General features: G+C 44.2%; 1 protein-coding gene across 1 annotated transcript in view; it reads right to left on the bottom strand.

Annotated features, from left to right (window-relative positions):
* Positions 1-17,252, bottom strand: part of NUP210 (nucleoporin 210) — a 1,597,588-nt gene that overhangs the window by 965,139 nt on the left and 615,197 nt on the right. The window contains 1 exon segment of the mRNA XM_053721041.1: positions 3,140-3,244. Within this exon segment, the coding sequence (XP_053577016.1) occupies positions 3,140-3,244 (105 nt within the window).

The following is a 17,252-nucleotide window of genomic DNA, read 5'->3' as shown; positions in this document are numbered from 1 at the left end:
CATATCCAGATTCACGGTCTGTCTCCACACTCTGAAGGGAATTGGTGATTTAACCGGTCCTATCTGATAGTGTGGACAGAGTACCTGAGCGCATCAGATATACGGGTTCTATTGCAGTGCATTAATATCCCTGCCTGCTTCACCTGGCGAGCTTTGCCTGGTTGGGGAGCTATATGAATAATTCCCCCATCGCATTCCTACCGGAGTATAAGTCAGCTGGACGGCTTCTAACGGTTCAGCCTGCTGGTTATAGCACTGTGTGTGCTCCTCTGTTTGTGAGTACCACATCATATTATATCTTCACATCACGTTTGAGTGACATACTTCACAATAAGGCACCTTCTTTTTTCTTGTGTTCGCAAAACAGCTTTAACCTGATGAAAAATCAGACTCACAAGAGAGAACAGACAATCCAGAAACTCTATTAGCATAAGAGATAGCCAAAAGTAAAAGCACTTTCCAAGAAAGCAGTTTACTGTCCAATGTATGCATAGGCTCAAATGGAGAAGCCTGTAAGATTTTTAATACTATGAGAAATAGGCCTAATAAAAGGTTTAATCTGGATTAAAGCCTGAACAAAACAATAAATATCAGGAATATTAACAATTTTCCTATGAAACATTACAGGAAGGGCAGAAATTTGTCCTTTAAAGGTAGTGGCAGATAAACTCTTATCTAAACCCTACTGAAGAAACTGAAGAATCCTGGGAATTCTAAATGAATGCCAAGAATAATCATGATAAGTACAACACAAAATATAAGTTTTCAAAATTTTGCGATAGATATTTTTAGAAACAGGTTTGCGAGCCTGAATCATAGTGTTAATCACAGAGTTGGAGAATTCTCTACGACTGAGAACTAAATGTTCAATGTCCATGCCATTAAGTTTCGAGACTTTAGATGTGGATGGAAGAATGGACCTTAAGACAGAAGGTCTAGTCTTAGAGGAAGAGACCATGGTGGGCAACTGGACATTCAGCCCAGATCTGCATATCATGTCCTGTGATGCCACGCTGGGGCTATCAGGATTACAAATGACCGTTCCATTTTAATTTTGGAAATCACTCTGGGAAGCAGGACCGGGGGGGGGGGGGGATATATAAGCAGGCTGTTAAGACAAGGAAACTGCTAGAGCCTCCAACACCACCGCCTGTGATGATTGACATAGGCCACTGTCGTGATATTGTCTGTCTGAAATTGGAGATTAGGTTTTTTTCTTCAATAGGGGCCTAGCCTGAATGGACCTGAAAAGAGCATGGAGTTCCAAGATATTGATTGGAAGTCTCGCCTCCGGAGGATTCCAAACTCCTTGCTCCCCAACCTGTAAGACTTGCATCTGTGATGATCACAGACCAGTTAGGACAAACAAAGGAAGCCCCCTGAAGAATAAAGTGGTGATTCAACTACCAAGTCAGAGAGAGGTGCGTAATGGAATCTAAGAATCAGTTGTGATATTAGATTACAATCCATGCACCATTAGCGTAACATACAAAGTTGAAGAGGTCTCATGAAAACTAGCAAAGGGGATCACTTCCAATGCTGTAATCATGAGGCCTAGTACTTCCATACATATAGCCACTGAAGGGAATGAAAGATACTGGAGGTTTGTGATGATGTTGTTATGCTAAATCTTTAAAAACGTTCGACGCGGCGAACACGCTTGTGTGCATAAGGTAAAAAAAATAGGTTTAAGTTAGTAAGCTCTGATAATAGCTCTTTCCCTGCTGCCCAGACTTTTGGAACCCATAAGAAATAAACTATTTACTTGTTGCTGGCAAGCTTTCTTAGTATCTGCTAATATTTATAGAAAGATAAATAAAAAAATGCCCCCTTTTTCACTGATGTTGTAAATGCTCTTAATGTACAATGTGCTAAAATATAAATTTAAAGAAATAGTAAGGGGAACAGTGCCTGTCCCTGGGCTGTATATAAATACATACATAGTAAAACTTTTTTTTTTTTAAAAAGTGACCAATCCATAGCTGTGAGTGTCCACATAAAGGAATTTAAATGTATACTTACCTTTTAGACACTCGTCCACTGATAGCAGACCACCATACCAGTACTGAAACATAGCAGCAGAGGTATTGGAATAGAAGTATAAAGTCGATATGTAAAAGGAGGCAAAAGATGAATCCCTGCAACCGAATTTACAGAGAGCCCATGAAGAGATTTCCCAAACGGTGAAAACATGGTGACATGAGGCACTACTCCCTTCACTTCCCTCTGACAAGCACTGTACTCTGAGGGGAACTGGGCTTCAATATGCTCTGAAGCACTTTTCACAGAAGAAATCAAGCACATCATGCTTCAACCACCTCCTAGGAATACAAAGTCTAAAATGTATGTGTGAGGGGTATTTATAGGCTTTTGAGGTTTGGGAAACTTTGCCTCCTCCTTCTAGGAATGTGTATCCCATACGTAACAGCTCATGGACTCTTGCCACCTATATAAAAGAAAAGATCTTTCACTCCCTTGCTGTTTACTCCTTGTCTACCCCTCTGATCAACAAAGGAGGAAATGAGTCTCAGATCGGTTATAGAACCCCTCTCAACAAAGAGTAAATCTGCACTTTAAATTCAACCTCTCACCATCAAGGAAACAAAAGAAAATTACTGAGTATCATGGGAAGTGGGAGGGATAGTTTTGTGTTGGGGTATATTTGTCTCATCCTAGTGTTTAGGATTTAAGTTCACACACGTGATGACTCATGGATTCTCAGATCTGATGAAAGAAATTTACATATTATACTATTCCTATCCCTAGGTAATTTCTAAAATGGCTATATACTGTAAATAACTCATACTGTAAATAACTCATACTTAGGTAACCCATAATTAACTGGTCCAGATGTAGGTGCACAAATTGCCCTGGGCTTTAAAGAGCTGTACTGACACATATAAAGTTATAGAAGATCTAACCCGTGTGATTCTTGGAGCACAGATTTTTAGGAGACTTAAGGGGATTCCTCACAGTCTGGATTATAGAGCATAGGAAGGAAGCCAATCGGACTCATGCCTCTGAGTGATGCCCCCACAGTCCCATGAACCAATTAGAAAGGCTGTAAACAATTAAAAGCATGTAAATGATGGAAAAGGACAAATATAATGTAGACAGTATATTTGGAAGGGTATCTTACCGTAACATCTGGATGATTGTAAATGGTTATAGAACTTGGATTTACTTCCACGTCTTCCACAAGCAAAAGTTCCAGATTAGAAGAGACTGGCATAAAAGGTTTAATCTGTACAGAAAGCACAAAAATAAGAATAATCTTGCTAATGTAACACAAAATATTTGTCAGAATAAGTAACCACAAATAGGCATCACATTTAAATTGTTATATATTAAGTTATATTTCTTACATCAACTTCTAATTATTGATATTGTAACAATTGTATAACACCTGATGAAGGGATGGGACCCTGCAACGGAAAGTGTTTTTCATACAAGACTGGCCAGGCAAGTGTTTTGCTCTGTTTACAGTAATGTGTTTTTAATAATTCTTATATATTATGTTTATATTTTATTTTATCTCTGACACTTTTGTGCTTATATGTTGATTTGAATATTATATATAATAAATAATTTTATTATAAAACTATCTAATTTTGTAAGTGATCACTGTGATCTCTAAGTATTGGCTCTAGCACATTGTACAACATCTATCTCCTTTTCAGTATAGATAGTAGTTGTTACTAGTATTGATGGGTTTGTATGTTGAGTTTTTTATATAGATGTTGTGTATTGGAACATACCTGTATCAAAAACACACATTTTGTATGATTTGTATTTTATATCTAATAAATTATTTTTTGTATAAAACTATCTGATTTTGTAAGTGATCATTGTGATCTCCAATTATTCGCTCTAGCACGGTCACATAGTACAATATAAATCATCCTTTTAGTATAGACAGTAGCTGTTACCGGTATTTTTATTCTTAATTCAGGTCTTCTATTTTTACACACACACTATATAAATTATATTATATATATATATATATATATATATATATATATATATATATATATATATATATATATATATATATTGCTTGGTAACACAAATTGCTAATCAGCTAATCACATGGCAGCAACTCAATGCATTTAGCCATCTAGACGTGGTGAAGACAACTTGCAGAAGTTCAAACTGAGCATCAGAATGGGGAAGAAAGGGGATTTAAGTGACTTTGAACGTGGCATGGTTTTTGTTATTTCAAAAACTGCTGATCTACTAGGATTTTCATGCACAACCATCTCTAGGGTTTACAGAGAATGGTCAGAAAAAGAGAAAATATCCAGTGTGCAGCAGTTGTGTGGATGAGACAATAGAAAGGCAACAGTAACCCAAATAACAACTCGTTACAACCAAGGTATGCAAGAATACCATCTCTGAACGCACAACACGTCGAACCTTGAAGCAGATGGGCTACAGCAGCAGAAGACAACACCGGGTGCAACTCCTGTCAGCTAAGAACAGGAAACTGAGGCTACAATTCGCAGAGGCTCACCAAAATTGGACAATAGAAGATTGGAAAAACGTTGCATGGTCTAACAGAGAACCTATGAAATAGATCCCCTAGAGGAAGACCATGGTATTCAAATAGGCAATACTCTCTTCACATCCCTCTGACATTCACTGCACTCTGAGAGGAAAACCGGGCTTCAGCCTGCTGCGAAGGGCATATCAACATAGAAATCTAGCACAAACTTACTTCACCACCTCCATGGGAGGCAAAGTTTGTAAAACTGAATTGTGGGTGTGGTGAGGGGTGTATTTATAGGCATTTTGAGGTTTGGGAAACTTTGCCCCTCCTGGTAGGAATGTATATCCCATACGTCACTAGCTCATGGACTCTTGCCAATTACATGAAATAAATATTTATAGACAACTTCGGCTCCTGAAGTACCTAAACTTCAGGACCCCAGACTATACCCCAACCTGAAAGACTTGCATCTGTCAAGATCACAGTCCAATTTGGGCAGACAAAGGATGCCCTCAGAAAAATTGACGATGATTGATCCACCGGAAAATAATCTTTTAAGTCAACTGAGTGTAATCCCTGCACCACTGACTAAGCATACAACGCTGCAAAGCCCTCATGTGAAACCGAACAAATGGAATTGCATCTTAGGATGCAATAATCAGACCTAAGACTTCTATATGAACAGCTTCAGAAGGAGAAGGAACTAACTGAAGATTTACACAAACTGAGAGTAACTTCATCCTTCTCTGTTCTGTCATAGTCATAGAGACTGAGCTGATTATTACACCCACAAAAGTAATCCTAGACTGAGGGGAAAGTTTATTTTCCAATCATGCTCTTGAAGAAACAACAAAGGTTTGTTGGTATAAGATACTGTTAAATCTAGAGCTAACAAGGATATGGCACCATCAAACTCAGGAACACTTTTCCATACCTCCGTGTAAGAAGTGGGAACAGGAAAATATATTTTAAAAAATGCCAAAGTGGCAAAGGGGATCCCTGGTGTTTCCCATTCCTTAAAGATGATCTCTGCTATTAAAGGGGGAACAGGAAATACCTCAGGAGCCCTAGGTCTAAATAACAATTCAAGTCTCCTCAGAGTAGATAGAACCTTCTTAAGTAGGAGCTGCTCCACCTTGAACGTGATCGTACCCTCCTCAGAGTCCTCTTCTAACTCTCCTTCCAAAGTGTCAGAGGAAGGAAGTTCTCCTTCAGAGCTAACTAAGGGTTTGTCATCAGAAAGTTGCCCATAACTGTCAGTTGTTGCCTCCGCCACAGCATTTGGGCTACGTACTAGGAAATATTGTTTAACTTTTCTTTTTATTTTCCCTGTTAACGGCCTAGCACTCAGGACAGTAGACGCAGCAGCCTGTATACGGGCCATGAGATAATTGGGTAAAAGGCCTACACCAGCTGGGGTCGTACTGCAATTTTTACAGCATTTTTTTGGCGACAATGGTTGCATTCATGGGCTGTTGAACAGAAAGGTCTGCATCAGAAGAAAATTGAGAAGCCGCAGTAGGGCCTGCTAGAGACAGGCTTTGACGGATACCCCGGCTACCCCGACTGGGTAGCTCCGCCAAACGGGTCCTGCTTCCTCCCTGCTGACTGCAGCTATGAAGCTGGCAAGTGACCACAGTCTGTAGCCACCTCTGATGCCCGACAGCACCAGTATTCAGGGTCCCACCCTGTGGCAGATTCCAGCTATCCAGACTGGGTAGCTCTGCCTGAGGGTCCTTCCTCTGCCAGGAACAGGCTGCTATGTAGCCCAGGAAAGTGATTTTAGCTGGAGCCCACCCAAATAACTAGACATACTAGCATTCAGGTGAAACATAACTGATTTTATTGAAAACACACACTCCTTTTATACACACAGCTCATCTTGATAAGACCCTGGACAATCCCACTATTTTCCCACCATTCCCGCCCCTCAAGACAGCCCGGCACCTCCATTGGAGGCACAGTCCCACATAATCCCAATACATAGTAAACGGTTTCGGGGTGATTCCGGTGGAGCCGCGGCACTTCCAGTGTGTCATTTTAAAGCTCTCGGTCCCCAGATGCCACAGTCCGTTGTGAGGCGCTGTCTGGGAGTTCAAGGAGCCCAGCCAGTCTAGGAGGGTTTTCCTGGACATACACCAGCTTTTCACAAAACAAGCAAACAAAAGCTTCCAGAGATTGTGGTTGCTCTGAGGAGCCCAAAACCACTGAGAAACAACAGGGTGATTTGTTACTGGGGACCGGAGTTACAGTCTGTTAAAGTTATGGGGGGTAGGGGTGTCCAAAACCCCCAGTTCCAAATGCAGCTCCCCTCCAATAATTCCCCCAGCTCTTGTCCTTCCTAGGGGCTACTTGGGGCAAAGGGCTGCTGAAGCGACCAGGGGTAAAGTTAGTGGGTGTCCTGCTGTCCTGTGGCCGACCGGGAGTTCCAGGAGCCCAGCCAGTCTAGGAGAGTTTTCCTGGTCATACACCAGCTCTTCAAAAAACAAGCAAACAAAAGCTTCCAGAGATTGTGGTTGCTCAGAGGAGCCCAAAACCACTGAGAAACAACAGGGGTGAGGTTGTAGGAGGGGTGGGGGGGTAGCCTTAGCTGTCTGGTATCAATGACATCTCCCCCCCCCTCCAGTTCAACAGACCCAGCTAAACCCTTAACGGGTCGTCCTGGGGCTGTCCGACAGTGGCCCTCCACTTCTCGGTTGCTGGGAGAGGTTATTCCATCTCTCCTGAGCTTGGGGTATCCTGGGGGGTTCCTGCTGCCGTTTATACCCTGCGCCCTGGGCGCAGGGATAGTCACATAATGAAAAGTCCCAAACAAGTTCACTAAGGCCGGCTCACAAACAATTGCTGTCCCACAAGTTCCAGTCTCCTTAAGTTCCATGGCCACACTGCCTCTCTCTGTGACACTCTGTTTAGTACCGGCTGACCCACCCACAGACAAAGCCATTGCCGGTTTCGCCGCTGTATCTCCACCCCAGACTGTAGGTTGAGGTTTCTCCTTGGTGGGGCAGGCAAGACTCGGGTGCCCAAACTGGTGGCACCAAAAGCAGGGGCGGGTATCCAACAAAGCCATTCCTGGTTTCCCGGCTGCAGGTGGATGTTGCTCCCTGGTGGGGCAGACAAAACTCGGGTGCCCAAACTTGTGGCACCAACTGCATGAGCGGGTACCCCCCTGTGAGAAATACTCTGGGATGAGAAAAGGGTAGAGACCCTGCCAAGCTACTGAGGGGAGAGACTGTCTGTCTCTTCTCCCGAAAAGATCTACCGCTGGGGAGGGAGGTCTGCAACCTCCACTCCATGGGAAACTGCTCTGCTGCTGGGGAGGGAGACCAACTGTCTCCTCCCCCGGGAAGGGGTTCTGCCACTGGGGAGAGTTATGGACATCTGTCTCTCCCTGCAGGGGTTCTGTGTAAGTGGAGGGAGGACAACTACCTCCACTCCCAGGGGATGGCTCTGCCGCTGGGGAGAGGGACCGACTGTCTCCTCTCCCTGTACCTGGCTCTGCCACTGGGGAGAGAAACCGACTGTCTCCTCTCCCAGGAAGGGGTTCTGTGTAAGGGTAGGGAGGATGATTACCTCTGCTCCCAGGGGATGGCTCTGCCGCTGGGGAGAAAGACCGACTGCCTCCTGCCCCAGGAAGAGGTTCTCCTTATTGGGAGGGAGGACGACTACCTCCGCTCCCAGGGGAGAGCTCTGCCACTGGGGAGCGAGACCGACTGTCTTCTCCCAGGAAGGGGTTCTGCTAACGGGGAGGGAGGACGACTACCTCGGCTCCCAGGGGAGGGCGCTGCCGCTGGGGATAGAGACCGACTGTCCCCTCTCCCAGGAAGGGGTTCTGCTTACGGGGAGGGAGGACGACTACCTCCACTCCCAGAGGATGGCTCAGCTGCTGGGGAGAGAGGCCGACTGTCTCCTCTCCCTGCTCCTGGGTCTGCTGCTGCGGAGAGAGACCGACTGTCTCCTCTCCCAGGAAGGGGTTCTGCGTAAAGGGAGGGAGGACGACTACCTCCGCTCCCAGGGGATGGCTCTACAACTGGGGAGAGAGACCGACTGTCTCCTCTCCCTGCTCCTGGCTCTGCCGCTGGGGAGAGAGACTGACTGTCTCCTCTCCCTGTACCTGGCTCTGCCGCTGGGGAGAGAGACCGACTGTCTCCTCTCCCGGGAAGGGGTTCTGTGTAAGGGGAGGGAGGACACCTACCTCCTCTCCCTGGATACCTGGAGTTGTTACAGGTGCTGGGCAGAGGCCGGCGGCTCTCTGCCCTGTTGCCAGGGCTTCTGCTGGGGTGGTAGCCGTCCTCCACCCACATCTCTGCATGGACCAGTCCATCTAGCCATTCCTCCATGGGCTGCTCTCCCAGGAAAGGCACTCGCAAATCCCACCGGACCCAGTACCTTTCATCATCTGTGGGGAGGACATTTCCATCACAATCCTTTTCTTGTTGAAGCTTCTCTCTCCATAGTTGCCGGCGGACAATGCTCCTCCAGGTCAGCTGGTCCAGTTCAGAAGCAGGACTGTACAGCTGGGTCAGTGCCTCCTGTACTCTCCTAAGTAACTCGGCTTCCATAGTTACCAGCTACTGTGGCCCTTCTCCTCTGTCAGCAGGAATCGTGTGGAAGAAGCAGATCCCACCGCTGCCACCAATGTGAGGGATACCCCGGCTACCCCGACTGGGTAGCTCAGCCAAACGGGTCCTGCTTCCTCCCTGCCGACTGCAGCTATGAAGCTGGCAAGTGACCACAGTCTGTAGCCACCTCTGATGCCCGACAGCACCAGTATTCAGGGTCCCACCCTGTGGCAGACTCCAGCTATCCAGACTGGGTAGCTCTGCCTGGGGGTCCTTCCTCTGCCTGGAACAGGCTGCTATGTAGCCCAGGAAAGTGATTTTAGCTGGATCCCTCCCAAATAACTAGACATACTAGCATTCAGGTGAAACATAACTGATTTTTTTGAAAACACACACTTCTTTTATACACACAGCTCATCTTGATAAGACCTTGGACAATCCCACTATTTTCCCACCATTCCCGCCCCTCCAGACAGCCCGGCACCTCCATAGGAGCCACAGTCCCACATAATCCCAGTACATAGGGTGGCGGTTTTGGGGTGATCCCGGTGGAGCGGCGGCACTTCCAGGGTGTCATTTTAATGCTCTTAGTCCCCAGATGCCACAGTCCGTTGGGAGGCTGCCGACAGGGAGTTCAAGGAGCCCGGCCAGTCTAGGAGGGTTTTCCTGGTCAAACACCAGCTTTTCACAAAACAAGCAAACAAAAGCTTCCAGAGATTGTGGTTGCTCTGAGGAGCCCAAAACCACTGAGAAACAACAGGGGTGAGGTTGTAGGGGGGTGGGGGTAGCATTAGCTGTCTGATACCCCTGGACAGCTACCAGAAGCACTTGTTTAACATGCTCATGATGTTCTTCCAAGGTCTTGGAGAATATGACAATATCATCCAAATACACAATAAAAACAGAATTTATGTTTACCTGATAAATTACTTTCTCCAACGGTGTGTCCGGTCCACGGCGTCATCCTTACTTGTGGGATATTCTCTTCCCCAACAGGAAATGGCAAAGAGCCCAGCAAAGCTGGTCACATGATCCCTCCTAGGCTCCGCCTTCCCCAGTCATTCGACCGACGTAAAGGAGGAATATTTGCATAGGAGAAATCATATGATACCGTGGTGACTGTAGTTAAAGAAAATAAATCATCAGACCTGATTAAAAAACCAGGGCGGGCCGTGGACCGGACACACCGTTGGAGAAAGTAATTTATCAGGTAAACATAAATTCTGTTTTCTCCAACATAGGTGTGTCCGGTCCACGGCGTCATCCTTACTTGTGGGAACCAATACCAAAGCTTTAGGACACGGATGATGGGAGGGAGCAAATCAGGTCACCTAGATGGAAGGCACCACGGTTTGCAAAACCTTTCTCCCAAAAATAGCCTCAGAAGAAGCAAAAGTATCAAATTTGTAAAATTTGGTAAAAGTGTGCAGTGAAGACCAAGTCGCTGCCTTACATATCTGATCAACAGAAGCCTCGTTCTTAAAGGCCCATGTGGAAGCCACGGCCCTAGTGGAATGAGCTGTGATTCTTTCAGGAGGCTGCCGTCCGGCAGTCTCATAAGCCAATCTGATGATGCTTTTGAGCCAAAAAGATAGAGAGGTAGAAGTTGCTTTTTGACCTCTCCTTTTACCAGAATAAACAACAAACAAGGAAGATGATTGTCTGAAATCCTTTGTAGCATCTAAATAGAATTTTAGAGCACGGACAACGTCCAAATTGTGTAACAAACGTTCCTTCTATGAAACTGGATTCGGACACAAAGAAGGTACAACTATCTCCTGGTTAATATTTTTGTTGGAAACAACCTTCGGAAGAAAACCAGGCTCAGTACGTAAAAACCACCTTATCTGCATGGACCAGATAGGGCGGAGAACACTGCAGAGCAGATAACTCAGAAACTCTTCTAGCGGAAGAAATTGCAACCTAAAACAAAACTTTCCAAGATAATAACTTAATATCTATGGAATGTAAGGGTTCAAACGGAACCCCTTGAAGAACTGAAAGAACTAGATTAAGACTCCAGGGAAGAGTCAAAGGTCTGTAAACAGGCTTGATTCTAACCAGAGCCTGAACAAACGCTTAAACGTCTGGCACAGCTGCCAGCCTTTTGTGAAGTAAAACAGATAAAGCAGAGATCTGTCCCTTCAAAGCTAGGTTGAAGATCCAAGGTGCTACTATTGTATCCAATAGAGTCGCCTTGGGATCCCTGGATTTGGACCCGTAACAAGGGACCATGAAGTTCTGACGAGAGGCCATCAGAACCAAGTCTGGAATGCCCCATAATTGAGTTATTTGGGCAAAGATTTCCAGATGGAGTTCCCACTCCCCCGGATGCTCCTCCATCGCCAGGGAACTCCTTGTTACCCCCTGATGGTTGATATATGTAACAGTCGTCATGATGACTGATTGAAACCTTATGAATTTGGCCTTTGCTAGTCGAGGCCAAGCCTTGAGAGCATTGAATATCGCTCTCAGTTCCATAATGTTTATCGGGAGAAGAGAGTCTTCCCGAAACCATAGACCCTGAGTTTTCAGGGGTTCCCAGACCGCGCCCCAGCCCACCAGACTGGCGTCGGTCGTGACAATGACCTATTCTGGTCTGCGGAAGCTCATTCCCTGTGACAGGTTGTCCAGGGTCAGCCACCAACGGAGTGAATCTCTGGTTATTTGATCTACTTGTATCGTCGGAGACAAGTCTGTATAATCCCCATTCCACTGTCTGAGCATGCCCAGGTGCAATGGTCTTAGATGAATTCGTGCAAAAGGAACTATGTCTATTGCCGCAACCATCAACCCTATTACTTCCATGGACTGCGCTATGGAAGGAAGAAGAACAGAATGAAGTACCTGACAAGAGCTTAGAAGTTTTGATTTTCTGGCCTCTGTCAGAAAAACCTTCATTTCTAAGGAAACTATTATTGTTCCCAAGAAGGGAACTCTTGTTGACGGGGACAGAGAACTTTTTTCTATGTTCACTTTCCACCTGTGAGATCTGAGAAAGGCTAGGACAATGTCCGTATGAGCCCTTGCTTTTGACAGAGACGACACTTGAATCAGGATGTCGTCCAGGTAAGGTACTACTGCAATGCCCCTTGGTCTTAGCACCGCTAGAAGGGACCCTAGTACCCTTGTGAAAATCCTTGGAGCAGTGGCTAATCCGAATGGAAGTGCCACAGGTAATGCTTGTCCAGAAAGGCGAACCTTAGGAACCGAAAATGTTCCTTGTGGATAGGAATACGTAGGTACGCATCCTTTAAGTCCACCGTGGTCATGAATTGACCTTCCTGGATGGTAGGAAGGATCGTTCGAATGGTTTCCATTTTGAATGATGAAACCTTTAGAAACTTGTTTAGAATCTTGAGATCTAAAATAGGTCTGAATGTTCCCTCTTTTTTGGGAATTATGAACAGGTTGGAGTAAAAACCCATCCCTTGTTCTAATGGAACAGGATGAATCACTCCCATGCTTAACAGGTCTTCTACACAGTGTAAGAATGCCTGTTCGAAGATAATTGAGACCCGTGGAACCTTCCCCTTGGGGGTAGTTCCCTGAATTCCAGGAGATAACCTTGAGAAACTATTTCTAGCGCCCAAGGATCCTGAACATCTCTTGCCCCAGCCTGAGCAAAGAGAGAAAGTCTGCCCCCCACCAGATCCTTCCCAGATCGGGGGCCAACACTTCATGCTGTTTTGGTAGCAGTGGCAGGTGACTTGGCCTGCTTACCCTTGTTCCAGCCTTGCATCGGCCTCCAGGCTGGCTTGGTTTGAGAAGTATTACCCTCTTGCTTAGAGGGTGTAGAATTTGAGGCTGGTCCGTTTCTGCGAAAGGGACGAAAATTTGGCTTCTTTTTAGCCTCAAAAGACCTATCCAGAGGAAGGGCGTGGCCCTTTCCCCCAGTGATGTCTGAAATAATCTCTTTCAAGTCAGGGCCAAACAGTGTTTTACCCTTGAAAGGGATGTTAAGCAAAAGCGCTCTGCGCGCCACGATAGCAAACCCTGAATTATTCGCCGCTAATCTAGCTAATTGCAAAGCGGCATCTAAAATAAAAAAGAGTTAGCCAATTTAAGAGCTTGAACTCTGTCCAAAACCTCCTCGTACGAAGATTCTTTATTGAGCGACTTTTCTAGTTCTTCGAACCAGAAACACGCAGCTGTAGTGACAGGAACAATGCATGAAATTGGTTGTAGAAGGTAACCTTGCTGAACAAACATCTTTTTAAGCAAACCCTCTAACCTTTAATCCATAGGATCTTGAAAGCACAACTATCTTCTATAGGAATAGAAGTGCGTTTGTTTAGAGTAGAAACCGCCCCCTCGACCTTGGGGACTGTATGCTATAAGTCCTTTCTGGGGTCGACTATAGGAACTAATTTCTTAAATATAGGGGGAGGACAAAAGGTATGCCGGGCCTTTCCCACTCCTTATTTACTATGTCCGCCACCCGCTTGGGTATAGGAAAAACATCGGGGGGCACCGGAACCTCTAGGAACTTGTCCATCTTACCTAATTTCTCTGGAATGACCAAATTGTCACAATCATCCAGAGTAGATAATACCTCCTTAAGTAGTGCGTGGAGATGTTGAAATTTAAATTTAAAAGTTACAATATCAGATTCTGCTTGTTGAGAAATTTTCCCTGAATCTGAAATTTCTCCCTCAGACAAAACCTCCCTCCTGGCCCCTTCAGATAGGTGTGAGGGTATGTCAGAACAGATATCATCAGCGTCCTCTTGCTCTTCAGTGTTTAAAACAGAGCAATCACGCTTTCTCTGATAAGTAGGCATTTTGGAAAAAAATGCATGCAATAGAATTATCCATTACAGCCATTAATTGTTGTATGGTAATAAGTATTGGCGCACTAGATGTACTAGGGGCCTCTTGTGTGGGCAAAACTGGTGTAGACACAGAAGGGGATGATGCAGTACCATGCTTACTCCCCTCATTAGAGGAATCATCTTGGGCAATATCATATCTATGGCATTATTATCCCTACTTTGTTTGGACATTATGACACAAATATATCACATATATTTAAATGGGGAGACACATTGGCTTTCATACATATAGAACATCGTTATCTGATGGTTCAGACATGTTAAACAGGCTTAAACTTGTCAACAAAGCACAAAAAACGTTTTACAATAAAACCGTTACTGTCCCTTTAAATTTCAAACTGAACACACTTTATTACTGAATATGTGAAAAAGTATGAAGGAATTGTTCAAATTTCACCAAAATTTCACCACAGTAACTTAAAGCCTTAAAAGTATTGCACACCAAATTTGAAAGCTTTAACCCTTAAAATAACGGAACCGGAGCCGTTTTTACATTTAACCCCTATACAGTCCCAGGTATCTGCTTTGCTGAGACCCAACCAAGCCCAGAGGGGAATACGATACCAAATGATGCCTTCTATAAGCTTTTTCAGTGGTTCTTAGCTCCTCACACATGCATCTGCATGCCATGCTTTCCAAAAACAACTGCGCATTAGAGGCGCGAAAATGAGGCTCTGTCTATGACTAGAAAAGGCCCCCAGTGAAAAAGGTGTCCAATACAGTGCCTGCCGTTTTTATTAAAACAATCCCCAAGATTTAACAACTATTAAAAGTAATAATCTGCCAAATATACTTAGTAAAGTAATCGTTTTAGCCCAGAAAAATGTCTACCAGTTTTTTAAGCCCTAATGAAGCCCTTTATTCTTTTACTTAAACTAAGAAAATGGCTTACCGGTTCCCATAGGGAAAATGACAGCTTCCAGCATTACCGAGTCTTGTTAGAAATGTGTCATACCTCAAGCAGCAAAAGTCTGCTCACTGTTTCCCCCAACTGAAGTTAATTCCTCTCAACAGTCCTGTGTGGAAACAGCCATCGATTTTAGTAACGGTTGCTAAAATAATTTTCCTCTTACAAACAGAAATCTTCATCTCTTTCCTGTTTCAGAGTAAATAGTACATACCAGCACTATTTTAAAATAACAAACTCTTGATTGAAGAATAAAAACTACATTTAAACACCAAAAAACTCTAAGCCATCTCCGTGGAGATGTTGCCTGTACAACGGCAAAGAGAATGACTGGGGAAGGCGGAGCCTAGGAGGGATCATGTGACCAGCTTTGCTGGGCTCTTTGCCATTTCCTGTTGGGGAAGAGAATATCCCACAAGTAAGGATGACGCCGTGGACCGGACACACCTATGTTGGAGAAAGTACAATTAAGAAGGTCACGGAAGATAAGAAAAGTTTGGAAGACAGCAGGGGCATTACAAAGCCCAAAGTGCATTACTAAATATTTATAGTACCCTGTTCTGGTGTTGAAGGCAGTCTTCCATTCATCCCCAGTGGATATACAAATTAGGTTGTATGCTCCACGAAGATCAACTTTTGTAAAGGAACAAGCATCCTGAAGGGAATCATCCAACTCTGTAATAAAAGGAATAGGATTCTGATTCTTGACTGTGATTAGGTTCAAAGGTCTATAATCTATACAAGGTCTCAAGCATCCATCCTTCTTGCTAAGGAAAAAAAACAGCCCCAGCAGGAGAGGAAAAGGGTTGAATAAAGCAGTTGGCTAAGTTCTTCTGGATATAATCCTCCATGCCTTGGTTTTAGCTTTGGAAAGCGGATAGGTCTTCCCATTGGGAAGCAGGGCACTAGGAAGTAGACCAATTTTACAGTTGTATGGCAGTGAAGTGGGAGTACGTCGGCTGCCTTTTTTTCAAAAACATCAGCATATTCTGCATATATTGAGGGAAGAGATGAAGAGGTATGCATAGTGGCTACAGGAGCGTGTTACAAAGCACCTTACCCGGACATGAAAGAAAACAGGATTTACCAAAAGAGGCCAACCGACCCTCAGTCCGGTAAAATTGGGGATTATGTCTTCGTAGCCTAGAAAGACCAAGGAAAATTGGCTGAGTAGGAAAGTGAATGACATCAAATTGCAGTTGTTCAAAATGCAAGACTCCCACAGTCATAGTGAGGGGTGCAGACTTGAAATGAATCAAACCAGATCCAAGTGGTGTGCCATCCAGAGTGGTAATTTTAAGGCATTGTTTCTTCTGCAGAAAGCCAGACTGGATAATGACTCAATGATCAAGGAAATTTCCAGCAGCTCCTGAATCTATAAAGGCTTGAACGTGAACGGAGCTCTGAAGAAAGGTTAGGGTAATGGGCACCAGGATTCTTCTCCTATGCTTTTCAAAAAAGCTGCAAATACAGTTTAATAAATGTATTCCATAATGTAACCTGAATTTCCTCTCAGCTCTCTGTAGCTAATTGGAATTTTTGCATTTAACAATAAAAAAAATCACTATACACAAGTTATGTGGAAATCACATTGCACTAACTAAACCGGATCCCTTTAATTTGCATCAAAAGAATAAAAGATATGACAATAATCTATTAAAAAAATAAAAAAAGGAAAGGAGGAGCAGTTCATATAACTGCATAAAAGTGTAAATAGGAAATGTTCTTAGACCACTTTATGATTATACTATTGCATGCAAATAATTATGTATTTAACCCCTGCAAAATGGTTAAAGGCAGTTTAAGAGTAACACTGCACTAATAGGGCCTAGCTAAACATATATGGGTAATCAAATACAAGGGTAGACACCAATTACCAGCTAGCTCAGTAGTGTATTGCTGTTCCTCAGCCTACCTACATATGCTTTTAAACAAAGCATACCAATAGAATGAAGCAAATATGGTAACAGAACTGAATAGGCTCTTAAATTGCATGCTGTGTTTGAATTGCGAAAGAAAACAAAATTTATGCTTACCTGATAAATTTATTTCTCTTGTGGTGTATCCAGTCCACGGATTCATCCATTACTTGTGGGATATTCTCCTTCCCAACAGGAAGCTGCAAGAGGATCATCCACAGCAGAGCTGCTATATAGCTCCTCCCCTAACTGCCACTACCAGTCATTCGACCAAAGACAAGCAAGAGAAAGGAGAAACTATAGGGTGCAGTGGTGACAGTAGTTTAAAAATAAAAAACACCTGCCTTAAAATGACAGGGCGGGCCGTGGACTGGATACACCACAAGAGAAATAAATTTATCAGGTAAGCATTAATTTTGTTTTCTCTTGTAAGGTGTATCCAGTCCACGGATTCATCCATTACTTGTGGGATACCAATACCAAAGCTATAGGACACGGATGAAGGGAGGGACAAGGCAGGCACTTAAACGGAAGGCACCAC

This window comes from Bombina bombina, chromosome 7 (genome assembly GCF_027579735.1).
Source record: "Bombina bombina isolate aBomBom1 chromosome 7, aBomBom1.pri, whole genome shotgun sequence".
Lineage (NCBI taxonomy): Eukaryota > Metazoa > Chordata > Amphibia > Anura > Bombinatoridae > Bombina > Bombina bombina.
The sequence above is the reverse complement of the archived record's forward strand: the minus strand, read 5'-3'. Positions and strand labels throughout refer to the sequence as shown.